The following is a 20,669-nucleotide window of genomic DNA, read 5'->3' on the forward strand; positions in this document are numbered from 1 at the left end:
ACCGACAGGGAGTTTAACCACCGAGGCGAAGCCGGTTAAACCGACAATGACCACCTAGCCAGATATTATCCCGCTTATTACATGGCTACCTAACATAAATTAACACCGCGCGCAAAACGCTATACCCGACATTTGTTTAATGCGTTTAATTCGCCGTTTTAAAATAATTAAAAAGAAACAGCGGATTTATCCGGGACCTGATGACGAGGCTGTCGCGTTAGGATGACGAAACCGGAAATCAAGTCATCATCTGGGCTGCTAGGGCTTCTGGGAAATTGAGCTCAATGTATGTCGTGTTATTTATGGGTGTGCAAGATTAATTCTCAGAAGTTGGGGAGAAAATGTATTTGGATTATGGGGTCTGGATATATTTCCATACTAGAGGGAATTACTGCTCATTGGTGAGTTAAGGAGAGCCTGGGAGGTCATGGATGCCAGGCCACTTCCTTGCTGGGGGGTTGGCTGCTTGTCAGCATTCCAGCTGTGAAGGGTCTATAGTTTATGGCACCTCCCAGAGCAGTGTCAACTCACACAAGTAGAACATGGCAATGGGGAATAAGTAACTTCTATCTTTAATTCCTTTCAATTGTGTAATGTGTTCTAAATAACCTATTATATATTGGGTTGGTAAAAAGCCTAAATAATAAATATGTGATAGTCTAACAGCTAAGGTCAGCGGTGCAGGCAGGAAGCTGACTGCACCACAAACTGCCTCTCAGAGGAGAAAGGCAGGATGGTCAGTGGCATCTGATTGGCCGAAAGTGTTTAGCATGGAGGTGTGATTTCAGTCAGAGCCCACTGTGACTATTCTGTGTAGCACAATATTAGGCAGATTCACCAATACCAACGAACGTGATACATGTAGTTAGGCAGACGCCAGCGGTATGTATTATGCTATATATATTTGTGCATTATTCATAATTGATGTGATATGATGTTTAGATTGTAACCAAGTGTTCTTGTGTTTCTTTTGTCCCGATCATTTATTAATGACGTTTAATTCATGATTGTAGATTTAAAACCACATAATCACACTTAATGTGCCACTTAATGTGCCACACATAATTAGTGATACACTTATCACTGAACTAAGTCTGAAAGTCATCTGAAAGTCATCAAGGACAAGCTAAGCTTTACCAAGATCTGGGACAGTTTAGAGTGTGAAATGGTAGCTAGAATTCCTGACCAACAGAGCAGGGTAGAACTACAGACCAATAGGACAGAGCTCCAGGGTACTGAGATCATCTTGTGTTGGGGGAAGTGTGAACAGAACGTGTGAATGTATGATTGTAAGTGTTTATGATTAATATGAATTAATAAAAACCCTATAAAATGCACGTTTGAGTTAATCAAATATAAGCTATTATTGGAACATTTAGTTCACCCTGTGCGTGTTAGTCTCTTTACTCTGCCTACTGCATGGGCTGGTCGGAGCCCCGGCATAACATCGCCAAATAACCGAACAATGTAAGTGGACGGGGGGTTTGTTTGGACTACAATGCCTCATGGAGGCGGACCCTGTACCGCATTGTAATGGCCGCTGGTGTTGAAAGCTGTAAATACTTCAGCGTATGCTCTAAAGGTAATCTCGGCAATCTCGGCAGTGTAGAATATTTGATTAAATAGCGGGTAACGCGTTTTATGGAGTCAAACTGTTAATACATTGACCCAAAACACAACACAACTGTTATACAAAGTCAAAGTCAAAGTCGTACGATTTGTCACACACGTTACCGCAGTGAAATTTGTTCTCCGCATTTGACCCATCTCTTGGAGCGGTGAGCCGCAGCCAAGGAGCGGTGAGCCGCAGCGTGCGCCGCGCTCGGGAATCATTTGATACATACAGCGGAGCGGTCATTATCAACAGATAACTGACCGCTGAATTCAGCGATTGACCAATCAGAATCAAGCATTCAACCAAGCCATGTAATAAGTTCACATAATGCATGCTGTGATCCACAATAAATCCTACTGTCTTTCCAAGCCGTTGAAATGAAGTTGGAGAGGTAGCATATTATACAAGCACAACTTAACCCAATCCAAGCCAAGGAACGACAGGTTACGTTTTAAGCGCTTTTGTGCCAGGACATAATTTTGCGTCTTAATAGTTTTTTTGTTTTTTTGAGTGGTGTAAACCACTCCTACAACTGGCTTTTGTGTGCAGAAAAAAATGAGCATGGTTGCTATGTTCAAAATAATTTCTGACGTAATTAAATCACACCCGGGTGAACTGGATGACCGTAGCAACCATGCTCATTTTTTCTGCACAAAAAAAGCCAGTTGTGAAATCACATCCGGGTGTGATTTCATTACGTCAGACATTACGTCAGACCACGGCTGATCATGCTATATAAAACCTTACACCACTCAGTTCACACGGGTGTGATTTTTTACAATAGAAACGCTGGCCACTGGTCTGCGTTTCTATTGTAGTGTACTGGCATGGATTGTGTTAATGCTGCTTTAGATGCATACAAGTGAAACATTCCCACAGTGTGGTCTCCCATTCCTAGAGGAACGTAAAAAAAAAGGAAAAACTCATTTGCTTTACAAGAATTCACAATTCCACAAGAGGGCTCTCAATTTTACGGAATAGTGGCCAGCCTTAATGGAATGTTATTGGATCGCATCAGTGGCCGGCCGTAGCAGTAGATGAGAATCCATGTAATTTGGGGCATTCGGGGCTGTCTATTTGTCACTGGAGGGGAGAAAGCATCGATAGAGGATTCAAATTCCATTACATCAGGCACTCCCCTCGTTCATCACACACTACACAGTGAGCGTGTTGCCAGCCAGTTGGCTACAGCAAATATCCCATTTTAGGCGGGAACCCCTTTTGGTGTTAAGCATTATGTTATGCTTTAGCTATTGAAAAATAGCAGATCTACAAGCTCGTAGCGCGCCACCGAGTGGCGCGCTACGAGCTTGTAGGTCTGCTATTTTTGAAAAATCGAAGAACGACTGACATAGAAACATAGCTTTTTCAGAACACTGTCAGGATGTAGAAGACATTTTTAGAATCAAGGTCAAAATGGGATATAGGCCGAATGGGAGTGGAGAGACATACTCTGGTCTGGGAGAAAAGGAAGAGAAATAGCCATAGTCGTGCCCTGGATTTTCAAAATGCTGCCCACGTTTTTTACACAATGAAAAAAGGGAACACAGTAAAATACTTCTTCTCGAAAAAATAAAGAAAGAAATACTTCTTCTCGAGTCACGTGGATTACAGACGTACACTACGTGCACACAAGAGACTTGTACGTGCACACAAGAGACTTGTACATGCACACAGAGACTTGTACGTGCACACAGAGACTTGTACATGCACACAGAGACTTGTACGTGCACACAAGAGACTTGTACATGCACACAGAGACTTGTACATGCACACAAGAGACCTGTACGTGCACACAAGAGACTTGTACATGCACACAGAGACTTGTACATGCACACAGAGACTTGTACGTGCACACAAGAGACTTGTACGTGCACACAGAGACTTGTACGTGCACACAAGAGACTTGTACGTGCACACAGAGACTTGTACGTGCACACAGAGACTTGTACGTGCACACAGAGACTTGTACGTGCACACAAGAGACTTGTACGTGCTCACAGAGACTTGTACGTGCACACAAGAGACTTGTACGTGCACACAAGAGACTTGTACATGCACACAGAGACTTGTACGTGCACACAAGAGACTTGTACGTGCACACAAGAGACTTGTACGTGCACACAAGAGACTTGTACGTGCACACAGAGACTTGTACGTGCACACAAGAGACTTGTACGTGCACACAGAGACTTGTACGTGCACACAGAGACTTGTACGTGCACACAGAGTCTTGTACGTGCACACAAGAGACTTGTACGTGCACACAGAGACTTGTACGTGCACACAGAGACTTGTACGTGCACACAGAGACTTGTACGTGCACAGAGACTTGTACGTGCACACAGAGTCTTGTACGTGCACACAGAGTCTTGTACGTGCACACAGAGACTTGTACGTGCACACAGAGACTTGTACGTGCACACAGAGACTTGTACGTGCACACAGAGACTTGTACGTGCACACAAGAGACTTGTACGTGCACACAGAGACTTGTACGTGCACACAGAGACTTGTACGTGCACACAGAGTCTTGTACGTGCACACAAGAGACTTGTACGTGCACACAGAGACTTGTACGTGCACACAGAGACTTGTACGTGCACACAGAGTCTTGTACGTGCACACAGAGTCTTGTACGTGCACACAGAGACTTGTACATGCACACAGAGACTTGTACGTGCACAGAGAGACTTGGTGCATTTAGAGATGGATATGATATTAGTGCAGTGGTTCCCAAAGTGGGGTCCGGGGACCCCCAGGGGTCCTTCAGGGAGTTCCAGGGGGTCCCCCAGCTATGATGGATAATTAGGAACCGAATGGACCCATGGATCTGTAACTCTGAGAGTGTACACTGTCAGTTAAACTAACAGTGATTTCACAATATAAATTGGGGTCCCAGAGATAGAAATGCCATTAAATGGGGATCCGTAGACCGGAGGGTGCAGTACGTTGTTCAGGCTAGTCATTGGTCCGACAAATGACAACCCACCTCATCTCCTAACCAATGACAACCCACCTCATCTCCTAACCTAACCATAATGACAACCCACCTCATCTCCTAACCTAACCATAACCCAACCCAACCCACCTCATCTCCTAACCTAACCATAACCCAACCCAACCCACCTCATCTCCTAACCTAACCATAACCCAACCCAACCCACCTCATCTCCTAACCTAACCATAACCCAACCCAACCCACCTCATCTCCTAACCTAACCATAGGACAACCCACCTAATCTCCTAACCTAACCATAGACAACCCACCTCATCTCCTAATCTAACCATAGGACAACCCACCTCATCTCCTAACCTAACCATAGACAACCCACCTCATCTCCTAACCTAACCATAGGACAACCCACCTCATCTCCTAACCTAACCATATGACAACCCACCTCATCTCCTAACCTAACCATAGACAACCCACCTCATCTCCTAACCTAACCAAATGACAAACCACCTCATCTCCTAACCTAACCAAATGACAACCCACCTCATCTCCTAACCTAACCATAACCCACCTCATCTCCTAACCTAACCATAGACAACCCACCTCATCTCCTAACCGAACCATAGCCGCAAGCACGGGAGCAGACGCTAGTTCGACATGCGGACGCATGTCGAACTAATGCCCTGTCTGAATTACATGCGGTCCCCGACTAATGCATGTCAAACTGGGGGTCCTTGAAATTAAACGGGTTGGGAATAACTGCTGTAAAAATCTTCTCTTATGGGGGTCCCTGACATATCTTTTTCCACGGGCTAATTAGTGTCAATTTGGGGGTCCTTGGCACGAATAAGTCTGGGAACAACTGGATTAGTGGATTACGTGGCCGGTTAAGACTGAGGTTAGGTTTCTGGTTTAAGGACTTCAGTGTTTTGTACCAAACTATTGTATGAGTACCGAACAAAGAATGTTTGCTTTCGCCATCTTGGTTGAAGAAGAGTCTGGGCAATTAAGTTTTAGTCTTAAAAAATGTCTTATATTTAGTTTTAGTCCGGCTTAATCTAGTCGTATACCTCTGAGGTCAACGATTAAAGTGTTGATTGACGTCGGACGTCTCCGCGTTTACTAATGGCAGCCGGTCGGCTCCAGCTGAGCCTCGACTGCATTCCAGTGAGGAGTAACCTACTGGTGGTCATCGGTTGATTTTCATACGAATCCGTTGTTCAGACTTGAGAGACCCACAACTCTCTGATTCGCTCTCTCTCTGTCTGTGTCCTATAGCAACCCTGGCCACCTCAAACACAATTTATCTCATTAGTAGTAAGTAGTGTACACCAGCGTTGTTTTTGGCAGCAAATATTGATTCTTGTTTTAGTCATAGTCTCTTCATTAGTAGTAAGTAGTGTACACCAGTGTTGTTTTGGGCAGCACATTTTGATTCTTGTTTTAGTCATAGTCTCTTCAATAGTTTTCATTTAGTTTCAGTCACATTTTTGTCACCTGGAATGTTTTAGTGTTTAGTCTAGTTTTAAACTAAAATGTATTTTGGCGGGCCTTGATGCCGTCGTAATGACTGTTTTTACACTTGCTGAAAATAGCAGATCTACAAGCTCACAACACGTCGCGATGCGACGTGTGCAACCAAGTGTAAAATGACTTATACTGGATCTCTTGTCCACTAGTGCCTTCCTAACATTTAGTCTAGTTTTCATTTGTTGACGAAATTGTCAATATATTTAGTTTTCATTTAGTTTCCATTTAGTTTCCGTCAGTGAAAAAAGGTAGTCGATGAAAATTTTTCGTCTTAGTTTTAGTCGACGAAATCAACACTGATGTACACTACAATTGAAACTTAACTTAACACATTGAGAGCCCACGCAAAAATCACTTTCACCTAGAAAATCCATTCACATTTTTGAGTGGTGTAAACCACTCCTACAACTGGCTTTTGTGTGCAGAAAAAATGAGCATGGTTGCTATGTTCAAAATAATTTCTGACGTAATTAAATCACACCCGGGTGAACTGGATGACCGTAGCAACCATGCTCATTTTTTCTGCACAAAAAAAGCCAGTTGTGAAATCACATCCGGGTGTGATTTCATTACGTCAGATCAGAGCTGATCAGGCTATATAATACCTTACCTTATATAATACCTCACATCGGACAAAAACTCCAGCTGAATCAACTTCATGGTCACAAATCATCACATCAGAAGATACCTAGCCAAAGATCTTTAAAGACGGGTGTGATTTCATTACGTCAGACATTACGTCAGACCACAGCTGATCATGCTATATAAAACCTTACACCACTCAGTTCACACGGGTGTGATTTTTTATAATTCAGCTGACTGTGGAGACACATGCTGGAACTTTTTACTTTGAAAGGTTTTATAGTTTCTGAGTTATTTAATTTAAACGCCAAATGCATTCTCAATGGCGAAAACACAAACTTCGGCACCACGTATTAAAAAAAAAGAAAAAAATCATTGTCTTGATTTTTTTGATTTTTCCACAGACGTCTTGGGCTCTGCCCGTGCGGTAATACCAAAGACGTCCACAGACGTCTTGGGCACAAAATGTGTTAACAGAAACATGACAGACGTCCCCCAAAGAGAGGACAATGCTTGTTCAAACTTCAACAATGTTACTTCAAGGCTGAGGCTTCATGGTTAGGATTGTAGGTCGGGGCCAAAGCGTGTGTGAGATTACCTGTATGACTGCTGGCTGAGAGATGAGAGTGTCTGCACTGATGACTTCCACGACGGCCTCTGGCATCACAGCTTTCTTCATACACGACATGTTGAAGCCATACACCTCGTCCCAGAATGCAATGCGGTCTCGGTGCTTCTGTTCATCTCCCACTGCTGCCAGGCTTATGTTACAAAGGTCTGGATAGACTATAGGGATAGAAAAAGGAGACGTACTGCATTGTGATACATTATATATATACTGCACAATACTGTATTTATATAGGCTACTGCAGGGGTTCTCAATGTTTTTGGCTGGTATGGGGACCCCGGTAAATGCTTTGGCCGTGTCTCACGTACAAGTGTGTATGTTGAACTGTCTCAACAATGCACCATGCAGAGAAACAGGGGCGACTTTCATTTGGCACTGTCACTGTCTAAAACAGTGTCACTGTCTAAAACACTGTCACTGTCTAAAACACTGTCACTGTCTAAAACACTGTCACTGTCACTGTCTAAAACACTGTCACTGTCTAAAACACTGTCACTGTCACTGTCTAAAACACTGTCACTGTCACTGTCTAAAACACTGTCACTGTCTAAAACACTGTCACTGTCTAAAACACTGTCACTGTCTAAAACACTGTCACTGTCTAAAACACTGTCACTGTCTAAAACACTGTCACTGTCACTGTCTAAAACACTGTCACTGTCTAAAACACTGTCACTGTCTAAAACAGACACTGTCACTGTCTAAAACACTGTCACTGTCACTGTCTAAAACACTGTCACTGTCTAAAACACTGTCACTGTCTAAAACACTGTCACTGTCTAAAACAGACACTGTCACTGTCTAAAACACTGTCACTGTCACTGTCTAAAACACTGTCACTGTCTAAAACACTGTCACTGTCTAAAACAGACACTGTCACTGTCTAAAACACTGTCACTGTCACTGTCTAAAACACTGTCACTGTCTAAAACACTGTCACTGTCTAAAACACTGTCACTGTCTAAAACACTGTCACTGTCTAAAACACTGTCACTGTCTAAAACAGACACTGTCACTGTCTAAAACACTGTCACTGTCACTGTCTAAAACACTGTCACTGTCTAAAACACTGTCACTGTCTAAAACACTGTCACTGTCTAAAACAGACACTGTCACTGTCTAAAACACTGTCACTGTCACTGTCTAAAACACTGTCACTGTCTAAAACACTGTCACTGTCTAAAACAGACACTGTCACTGTCTAAAACACTGTCACTGTCACTGTCTAAAACACTGTCACTGTCTAAAACACTGTCACTGTCTAAAACACTGTCACTGTCTAAAACAGACACTGTCACTGTCTAAAACAGTGTCACTGTCTAAAACACTGTCACTGTCTAAAACACTGTCACTGTCTAAAACACTGTCACTGTCTAAAACACTGTCACTGTCTAAAACACTGTCACTGTCTAAAACACTGTCACTGTCTAAAACACTGTCACTGTCTAAAACACTGTCACTGTCTAAAACACTGTCACTGTCTAAAACACTGTCACTGTCTAAAACACTGTCACTGTCTAAAACAGTGTCACTGTCACTGTCTAAAACACTGTCACTGTCTAAAACACTGTCACTGTCTAAAACACTGTCACTGTCTAAAACACTGTCACTGTCTAAAACACTGTCACTGTCTAAAACACTGTCACTGTCTAAAACACTGTCACTGTCTAAAACAGTGTCAATATATGGGTTATTAGCTGGCGCTACCTACCAAAACTAATGTACCCTTTGGATTAAAATATATTTCACATGGCCTTATGTACGTATATCTGAATATGAAACGACTAAGTGAAAAAGCAACTAGTCTGTTTGAGGCACGTATCGGTTTTGGACATATGGATATCTATCTATGGACCACCTTTTAGCCTAAATGTCTGACTGTACCTCGTACTGTTTACATTTCTGACTAATAAAGGATTCAATCAATTAATCAATCAATCAATGTATGAGTCATAGTGACATGCCTATATATGTGCGCATCGTTTATTTTTTATTGTGATATCAGAGTGACATGGTCCCCAGCTTTGACCCATTAGCCAATTTTAATATAGGATAGGATCATAAAAAGAATATGCCCGCACGCTGCCGAACTTCACGGTACAGGAGCAGATTTATTTAAAGAAGCAAAGTTTCGGTCACTGACGACCTTCTTCAAGCAAATATGGAATAAGATTTTTAAAAAGTATAATTTTCCAGATACTATTCACTTCACAATCTTCACTATTCACTTCAGGTCACTTCATCAGCAAAGATACTTCAACTAAGCACAAATACAACCTGTCTAATTGGCTCTGAAATGACTTATAGATTAGATTCAGTCTCTTTCCAGCACTAGATTCATTAATATTCATTATTAAGACAGACTGCACTACCTATGACTGTCAAAATCAAAACATGAAACATGCTGTAACCCATTATTTAATGTCAATGAATGTAATGGCCAATTAGAGGATGCCCTGGTGTCCTGAGGGAGTGGAGCTCTGCATCAATTTCATGCACACCAAATAATGACTGTATCCATCACATCTTCTCGAACCACACCCCAACATCCGCTTTGCCCTACTTTTCACACTGTGGACTTCATGGTGTCAACCGACTGAACCAAGGCACCGATACATCGGTCCAACCAACTGAACCAAGGCTCTGATACATCGGTCCAACAGACTGAACCAAGGTACCGATACATCGGTCCAACCGACTGAACCAAGGTACCGATACATCGGTCCAACCAACTGAACCAAGGCACCGATACATCGGTCCAACCAACTGAACCAAGGCACCGATACATCGGTCCAACCAACTGAACCAAGGCACCGATACATCGGTCCAACCAACTGAACCAAGGCACCGATACATCGGTCCAACAGACTGAACCAAGGTACCGATACATCGGTCCAACCAACTGAACCAAGGCTCTGATACATCGGTCCAACCAACTGAACCAAGGCACCGATACATCGGTCCAACCAACTGAACCAAGGTACCGATACATTGGTCCAACAGACTGAACCAAGGTACCGATACATCGGTCCAACCGACTGAACCAAGGCACCGATACATCGGTCCAACCAACTGAACCAAGGCACCGATACATCGGTCCAACAGACTGAACCAAGGTACCGATACATCGGTCCAACCAACTGAACCAAGGTACCGATACATCGGTCCAACCAACTGAACCAAGGTACCGATACATCGGTCCAACCGACTGAACCAAGGTACCGATACATCGGTCCAACCGACTGAACCAAGGTACCGATACATCGGTCCAACCGACTGAACCAAGGCACCGATACATCGGTCCAACAGACTGAACCAAGGTACCGATACATCGGTCCAACAGACTGAACCAAGGTACCGATACATCGGTCCAACCAACTGAACCAAGGCTCTGATACATCGGTCCAACCAACTGAACCAAGGTACCGATACATCGGTCCAACCAACTGAACCAAGGTATCGATACATCGGTCCAACCAACTGAACCAAGGTATCGATACATCGGTCCAACCAACTGAACCAAGGTACCGATACATCGGTCCAACCAACTGAACCAAGGCTCTGATACATCGGTCCAACCAACTGAACCAAGGTACCGATACATCGGTCCAACCAACTGAACCAAGGCACCGATACATCGGTCCAACCAACTGAACCAATGTACCGATACATCGGTCCAACAGACTGAACCAAGGTATCGATACATCGGTCCAACAGACTGAACCAAGGTACCGATACATCGGTCCAACAGACTGAACCAAGGTACCGATACATCGGTCCAACCGACTGAACCAAGGTACCGATACATCGGTCCAACAGACTGAACCAAGGTACCGATACATCGGTCCAACAGACTGAACCAAGGTACCGATACATCGGTCCAACAGACTGAACCAAGGTACCGATACATCGGTCCAACAGACTGAACCAAGGTATCGATACATCGGTCCAACCAACTGAACCAAGGTACCGATACATCGGTCCAACCAACTGAACCAAGGTACCGATACATCGGTCCAACCAACTGAACCAAGGCACCGATACATCGGTCCAACCGACTGAACCAAGGTACCGATACATCGGTCCAACCGACTGAACCAAGGCACCGATACATCGGTCCAACAGACTGAACCAAGGTACCGATACATCGGTCCAACCAACTGAACCAAGGCACCGATACATCGGTCCAACCAACTGAACCAAGGCACCGATACATCGGTCCAACAGACTGAACCAAGGTACCGATACATCGGTCCAACCAACTGAACCAAGGCTCTGATACATCGGTCCAACCAACTGAACCAAGGCACCGATACATCGGTCCAACCAACTGAACCAAGGTACCGATACATTGGTCCAACAGACTGAACCAAGGTACCGATACATCGGTCCAACCGACTGAACCAAGGCACCGATACATCGGTCCAACCAACTGAACCAAGGCACCGATACATCGGTCCAACAGACTGAACCAAGGTACCGATACATCGGTCCAACCAACTGAACCAAGGTACCGATACATCGGTCCAACCAACTGAACCAAGGTACCGATACATCGGTCCAACCGACTGAACCAAGGTACCGATACATCGGTCCAACCGACTGAACCAAGGCACCGATACATCGGTCCAACAGACTGAACCAAGGCACCGATACATCGGTCCAACAGACTGAACCAAGGCACCGATACATCGGTCCAACAGACTGAACCAAGGCACCGATACATCGGTCCAACCGACTGAACCAAGGCACCGATACATCGGTCCAACAGACTGAACCAAGGCACCGATACATCGGTCCAACCAACTGAACCAAGGTATCGATACATCGGTCCAACCAACTGAACCAAGGCACCGATACATCGGTCCAACAGACTGAACCAAGGTACCGATACATCGGTCCAACCAACTGAACCAAGGCACCGATACATCGGTCCAACCAACTGAACCAAGGTATCGATACATCGGTCCAACAGACTGAACCAAGGTACCGATACATCGGTCCAACCGACTGAACCAAGGTATCGATACATCGGTCCAACCGACTGAACCAAGGTATCGATACATCGGTCCAACCAACTGAACCAAGGCTCTGATACATCGGTCCAACAGACTGAACCAAGGCTCTGATACATCGGTCCAACAGACTGAACCAAGGTACCGATACATCGGTCCAACCGACTGAACCAAGGCACCGATACATCGGTCCAACAGACTGAACCAAGGTACCGATACATCGGTCCAACAGACTGAACCAAGGTACCGATACATCGGTCCAACCAACTGAACCAAGGCTCTGATACATCGGTCCAACCAACTGAACCAAGGTACCGATACATCGGTCCAACCAACTGAACCAAGGTATCGATCAACCAACTGAACCAAGGCTCTGATACATCGGTCCAACCAACTGAACCAAGGCACCGATACATCGGTCCAACCAACTGAACCAAGGGACCGATACATCGGTCCAACCAACTGAACCAATGTACCGATACATCGGTCCAACAGACTGAACCAAGGTATCGATACATCGGTCCAACAGACTGAACCAAGGTACCGATACATCGGTCCAACAGACTGAACCAAGGTACCGATACATCGGTCCAACCGACTGAACCAAGGTACCGATACATCGGTCCAACAGACTGAACCAAGGTACCGATACATCGGTCCAACAGACTGAACCAAGGTACCGATACATCGGTCCAACAGACTGAACCAAGGTACCGATACATCGGTCCAACAGACTGAACCAAGGTATCGATACATCGGTCCAACCAACTGAACCAAGGTACCGATACATCGGTCCAACCAACTGAACCAAGGTACCGATACATCGGTCCAACCAACTGAACCAAGGCACCGATACATCGGTCCAACCGACTGAACCAAGGTACCGATACATCGGTCCAACCAACTGAACCAAGGTACCGATACATCGGTCCAACCAACTGAACCAAGGTACCGATACATCGGTCCAACCAACTGAACCAAGGTATCGATACATCGGTCCAACCAACTGAACCAAGGTATCGATACATCGGTCCAACCAACTGAACCAAGGTATCGATACATCGGTCCAACAGACTGAACCAAGGTACCGATACATCGGTCCAACCAACTGAACCAAGGTACCGATACATCGGTCCAACAGACTGAACCAAGGTACCGATACATCGGTCCAACAGACTGAACCAAGGTATCGATACATCGGTCCAACAGACTGAACCAAGGTATCGATACATCGGTCCAACCAACTGAACCAAGGTACCGATACATCGGTCCAACCAACTGAACCAAGGTACCGATACATCGGTCCAACCAACTGAACCAAGGTACCGATACATCGGTCGCGAACAGTGCTTGCAATAGGAGGCAGTCATGTGACTTAAAGGAGAATTCCATGCTAGAAGGCTTTCTTACCTTTATTTGTAGTTGTTACGTCCCCACCAAAGAGGTCCAGGTGTTATTTTGTGCAAAACCTCCTTATTGGCTATTTCCCCTACCATAAGCCCTACATTAATTGAATGGGAATTGAATGGGGCTATGGGGTGTTATTATATTTTTGTATATATCCTTTCTTTATAATGTAAATAATATCCCAAGCGGCACACTTTACTACTTATTTCGATGGAAATAAGCGAATTAGCATAACACCCCATAGCCCCATTCAATGCAATGCAATTCATTGAGGGCTTATGGTAGGGGAAATGGCCAATAAGGAGTTTTTGCACAAAAAAACACCTGGACCTCTTTGGTGGGGACGTAACAACTACAAAGAAAGGTAAGAAAGCCTTCTAGTATGGAATTCTCCTTTAACAAGAAGACCGCTATCAGTGAATTACAAGAAGACACAGCTATAAGGCTTGTGTTTGTGGAAAATAGAAAACATTGTTCACCCAAAACCTAACAAGGACGTATAGTACGCTATTCAATATTGTATCGACTGGTCTGTATTTGTTTTGTCCATTTTGCTGATTTGAAAGACAGCAGAGGATTGTTCTGGAGATGACAGAAGGGGCCGGTTGCCCTCTTGGGAACACATGTGACGTCCCTTCTCTGTTTGAAAGTTCAAGTTGTGCATTTTGACACCACGCCAGAGGTTTTCGGCCATTTTACACTGGAGCCCAGATTCTGCTCTGTCGATATTCAGGACATATTCAGGACATTATTTGCCACCCTGTAGGGACAATTCTTTCTCAACAATCCACTATCCAATACTTGCCTGTCTACCTTTATTTCTATGGCTTACTTTAGCTCAAAAGCACAATGATGTACGTACTGTAGCACATACAGTATTACTTTGAATGCACAAGAGCTTTGGAGGTAATATCTAAAACAAAAAACAAAACAAAAAACCCATCATATTATATCCAAGTCTATTGAATAAACATTAGACATGAATTACAGTGAGCATTAACGCATTTTGGGCGGGAACCCCTTTTGGTGTTAGCATTATGTTATGCTTTAGCTATTGAAAAATAGCAGATCTACAAGCTCATAGCGAGCTTGTAGGTCAGCTATTTTTTTTAAACGACTGACATAGAAACATAGCTTTTTCAGAAAACTGTCAGGATGTAGAAGACATTTTTAGAATCTGATCTCAGGTCAAAATGGGTTAAGCACGTGTCTTAATGTGTTCACTGCATAGTTTCAAATCTGAACGGATGTGGATAATCTGCCTTGTGATTAAGTTCAGATTTTTAAAAGTGCTTGAAGACACTGGTCTGCCCAGTGTGGAGGAACATTAGTCATACAATGGAACATCCTGGCCCCTGGGCTTAGGCAGAGCATCCTTGATGGACTACAATAAAGCAAAAATACAAGAATTAATTGGCGGTGGGCGTTAATATATAGATTATATAGACGGGACATTTATCATTGCCTGAGGTTATCGGACCGAGGGCTGGTGTATCAGTCTGAGGGCGAGCTACTTAGATGAGGGCTTATGCAGCATTTGTCACAGCCAAGGGCTATGATGACAAATGCCTATACAGTTATCACATATCCATACATAGCCATATTTATTCACACGACGATGAGAATGTTGTGTTTCATCCATGCAGCAACCGCGGCGGCCATGTTTGACATGCTGAATTATTTTCGCACTAAAGTGGCTCACATTCACAGTCCATCACACGCTGTGCTGAGTGGTCAGCTGCTACCGTATCAGCCCCAGGGGTGAGTGAGCACTGTTATCGCAGTAAGAATGTTGTCACATCCTTTGGCACTGGAAGACCGACTCTCATAGAAGACGTGACCTTTTTGGACTATCCGAGAGTACCGAGTCGACCGCAAATCCATTCACTGATTCACTTAAGAAAAAATATTTCATTGTATGAACCCACAGTCCTACTGGCGGCTATCCCCACCTCTTCCCTGGTGATTTCAAAAAGCATAAACAACAACGACAAAACACCACATCACACACTGAAGCTTACACAAACAAGCTAAACAGTCTGATAACAGGAATTAATACATTTCTGCTTCAAGAAATTACACACCCCTTTACACGCGTTATTTACACACTATTTTTCACAGCTTAGTGAGTGAGGCTCATCGACTACCAACCACCATGAGGCATTTTCGACAACCTAAAACAGAGACCTTTGAAAAGACTTCAGTGCTAACCTCAATTTGTTTTGAAAATCTCCAGCATTGCACTTTAGTGTGCATGGATGGAAACAGATCAGGGCCCGCCGGCCTACGTCTGCATGTGAAACGAGCAACAACAACTAGAAAAATGGTTGCTAGTTGCATGAGAAAGATGGGGTGGAATTAGTTTGTATGACAGATGGTACAACTGTTCATGTTTGCAGTTGCCCCTATGGGCAGATGTGAAAGCGGTTTTGGAAGTGTGCTCAAGATGTTTTTAAGAACTAGCACTAAACATTTTCGTCCCAGTCTGTTATTTGTGAAGTAGCATAAAAAGGAGCCCCCCAAACCAGTGATCTGTTTCCTAAACAATTAGCACAATACGAAAAATGTGGATGTTTTGTTATTAGTGTGTTTCTGTTTGTTAATTCACTTTTTCAGGAAGTATTTTCATCACGTTTATAAATGTATATTTTGGTGTTGAATCTATTATCTAACATTGTTGTTGTGTGGCGAATGTGAAAAAGAAAAGTGAGTCTACAGTACTTAAATACACTGTGGGGCCAATACATCTCTGATTGTTCCCTTTCTCGGCCCCACCCCTCTCCAATTGTTTATATTGTGTTTAGTTTCCAAGATGGCCGCAGCACCAGGAGGGGGTGGGGCGGAGGTGAGCGGGTGGGGTTGACATATGCCCTTACTGGGCTGCGTTCACACATTCAAGACACCTGTCTTGTGTCTGTCTTGTGGGGAGGGGGGGGGCAGAACACATCCATCAAAGCTGTGTTCAGACACAAGTCAGGTGTCAAACACATGGGTGTCTTGAATGCAGCTCAGTAAGGGGCATATGTCGACCCCGCCCGCTCACCTCCGCCCCACCCCCTCCTGGTGCTGCGGCCATCTTGGAAACTAAACACAATATAAACAGTGGGAGAGGGGTGGGGCCGAGAAAGGCCCTTATTTCGTTACGAATCAGCTGCTTGTCACCTGGTAGCACAGGTCATAGATTCTGCAACACCTGGTAATTATTACACTGACGTGGCGCCTACTTATAATTGCCCTATTCTTTGTGAAAATCAGTAGTGGTACCTAAAGCTAAACTTCATATTAACATCAAAATGTTTCAGTAAGTTCATAGAGCCATCAGGCGTCTGATAATAAACAATATAAAAGCACCAAGCACGCACTAGCTCCATCATAACACGCACCATAGGTTGGATGCTTGGACACCGCATGGGGAAATGGGAAATTATGAAATGCAATAAAATATATAGCATATATACATTCCTGTTTAGTTGTTAGCATTGTCAGGCTTAGGCCTGGGTGGGTATGGATGGAGAATATATCTGACATGGTTCTAAATTCTAAAACAAACCACGTGGATGTTGATGGTTTTCATTTTTACAACCGAGCTATTCCTTGTGTCGATGAAGCCTGAGTGACTGATAGGCAGCCGTGATCCATGCATCAAGTCGTGTTCAGCCAACAACTGGACTGGTCACTCTGGGTCCATTCAGTCAGCTCAGACAGACGTTAACAAATGAGGTGCACTTGAACATGGAACAGGACTATTGTGATCACCACTGAAGTTTAAAAAGCAGGTCCCACTCTCACATCAAGCCCTGTGTTTTGCTCGCATTCATTTATGTGAAAAGATTGTGAGATTCTGTTTCACCATCCAATGAGTGAACCATGCTCCTCACAGAGCACAGGATTCTCTGATAAAGATCGACAACATTTAGAATTAGATCATTGCTCTACACGTAAATCGAAGGTTCTATGACATTTCAACGTGTTTTTAAGTCGTGAGCTCATGTCATCACAGGGTGGAGTCAGATCTGGACTTGTTTTATGTCTGTTGGCAACATTTCCTGTCAGTGAGTCCACACACCTTACTGGCCAAAAAGTGAGGGATTATCTAAAAATATATGTCTTCCACTGGCATGTTTCAATTTATTCTCCATGTGCCCATGAGTGCAAGTTTGTTCGCACACGCACACGCACACGCACACGCACACACACACACACACTTCGATGTAACAGCCCGTAACGTGTGTGGATGGATGATGGCAGCTTTGTGATGGGGGATCTCATGGCCTTTCATTATTGGCAGAAGCTTTCCTGTGACCCTGCGAGTGTCACCGCAGTAGTTGATGACGCACACACACACACACACACACACACACACACACACACACACACACACACACACACACACACACACACACACACACACACACACACACACACACACACACACACACACACACACACACACACACACACACACACACACAGCAATGCAAAAACATGTGCACACAAGACACACATAGTGGATATGTCAATTAATATTCTCCCGGTTACTGATGCAAGTGAGTAATTATTAACGCCAGGGAAAGAGAGAAGGGAAGAAGGTGCGAGAGATGCTGATTGGGCAGAAACGGGACAGGGCTGTTTGGATGGAGAGAGCAGACAGACAGAGAGATGAACTGGTGTTGTACTGTAGATAGAGAGAGGGAGGGAGAAAAGGAGAGAGAGAGGGGGGGGGGGCATGGGTGTCCCCAGATTCATGGCTTTGACATCTGCGTCCTTCTCGACTCGCTGCCCACAGTCCGTTTGTCATCCCCCCCCCCCCCTCCACCTCCTTACTGGCTCTCTCCATTTTGCTCATTGGTTGGCTGTGGAAGAGAGAGAGACAGGCATAGAGAGAAGGGGTGTGTGGAGGACGGATCCCTTCTCCCTGGGCGCCGTGTTGTGCCAGGAGAGCGGGACACATTTAAGGATGAAGGGAGAGGTTAATGTAGTGGGGAGAACGAGCAGGAGCTGCTGTGACGCTCTCTAATGTAGCTTAACCCATTCTGGGCGGGAAACCCCTTTTGGTGTTCTAAGCATTATGTTCTACTTTAGCTATTGAAAAATAGCAGATCTGCTATTTTCGAAAAATCGTGAAAATGTGGCGCAAATTTGGAATATATATATTCTTTCAGAGCGAACGTTTTTAACTCATATATTTGCTTCTGGGGGGTGGGGGGGTCCCTGGAACAACATGTTTTCAGATATGGGTCGGCGGCCAATTACATATATTTTTGGAGGTCCTTGACATGAAATATTTTGAGAACCACTGACATAGAAACATAGGTTTTTCAGAAAACTGTCAGGATTTAGAAGACATTTGTAGAATCGATGGTAGGTCTAAATGGCTTAAACACACATGCGGCCGTAATGCTGTCGGGACACGTGCTTAGAACCAAAGCTTAAACTAGATGCACAAGTCAGTCTCTAAATGCCTTTGCTCAACTAGGGACTGGTGGCAATCAAACGGCTTTTTGGTGCTGAAACTGTGTGGAAAGTCTGGAAACTGTTGGAGAGCTTTGTAAAATAAGTGAGTGGCAAAGTGGGGCGCCTGCTGGCCTAGTGGTCCAGGCGCATCATGCCACATATAGGCTCTGTCCTGACAGCGTGTCGCGTGTTTGAGTCCCGTTCATGACAACCTTTGCTGCATGTCTCTCCCCTTCTCTCTCTCTCTCCCTCTTTCCTGTCTCTCCCCTTCTCTCTCTCTCTCCCTCTTTCCTGTCTCTCCCCTTCTCTCTCTCTCTCCCTCTTTCCTGTCTCTCCCCTTCTCTCTCTCTCTCCCTCTTTCCTGTCTCTCCCCTCTCTCCCTCTTTGTTGTTCAGCATGCAACCAAGTGTAAAATGACTCATACTGGATCTCTTGTCCACTAGTCCCTTGACTCCCTTCCTAACATTTTAGTCTAGTTTTCATTTGTTGACGAACTTGTCAATATAATTTAGTCTTAGTTTTAGTCATCACAGCTAAGCTTTCATTTAGTTTCCATTTAGTTTTCGTCAGTGAAAAAAGGTAGTCGACGAACATTTTTAGTCATAGTATTAGTCGACGAAATCAACACTGCTGGCAAGCGAGACCAAATGTAAACAAACACATACTCACACACATACAACAAAATCACACCTGTGTGAACTGAGTGGTGTAAGGTCTTATATAGACTGATCAGCTGTGGTCTGACGTAATGTCTGACGTAATGAAATCACACCCGTGTGAACTGGGTGACCATAGCAACCATGCTCATTTTTTGGTACGAACAGACAGACAGACAAACAGACAGACACGCAAACTAACAAAGCCAGTTGTAGGAGTGGTTTACACCACTCAAAAACTCAATCTAATCACTGAGTGGGTTATAATAGGGAGTGGTCGGGTGAGGGAGGCGGTCCATGCATAAAGAGGGTTATAATAGGGAGTGGTCGGGTGAGGGAGGCGGTCCATGCATAAAGAGGTTATAATAGGGAGTGGTCGGGTGAGGGAGGCGGTCCATGCATAAAGAGGTTATAATAGGGAGTGGTCGGGTGAGGGAGGCGGTCCATGCATAAAGAGGTTATAATAGGGAGTGGTCGGGTGAGGGAGGCGGTCCATGCATAAAGAGGTTATAATAGGGAGTGGTCGGGTGAGGGAGGCGGTCCATGCATAAAGAGGGTTATAATAGGGCGTGGTCGGGTGAGGGAGGCGGTCCATGCATAAAGAGGGTTATAATAGGGCGTGGTCGGGTGAGGGAGGCGGTCCATGCATAAAGAGGGTTATAATAGGGAGTGGTCGGGTGAGGGAGGCGGTCCATGCATAAAGAGGGTTATAATAGGGAGTGGTCGGGTGAGGGAGGCGGTCCATGCATAAAGAGGGTTATAATAGGGAGTGGTCGGGTGAGGGAGGCGGTCCATGCATAAAGAGGGTTATAATAGGGAGTGGTCG

At 44.7% G+C, this 20,669-nt stretch overlaps 1 protein-coding gene across 1 annotated transcript in view; it reads right to left on the reverse strand.

Moving 5' to 3' along the window:
* prmt3 (protein arginine methyltransferase 3) overlaps nt 1-20,669 on the reverse strand; it is a 119,085-nt gene that overhangs the window by 39,236 nt on the left and 59,180 nt on the right. The window contains exon 12 of the mRNA XM_079496420.1: nt 7,282-7,469. Within this exon, the coding sequence (XP_079352546.1) occupies nt 7,282-7,469 (188 nt within the window). The remainder of the gene's footprint in view (nt 1-7,281; nt 7,470-20,669) is intronic.

Source organism: Electrona antarctica (assembly GCF_951216825.1).
Source record: "Electrona antarctica genome assembly, chromosome: 3".
Classification (NCBI taxonomy): Eukaryota; Metazoa; Chordata; class Actinopteri; order Myctophiformes; family Myctophidae; genus Electrona; species Electrona antarctica.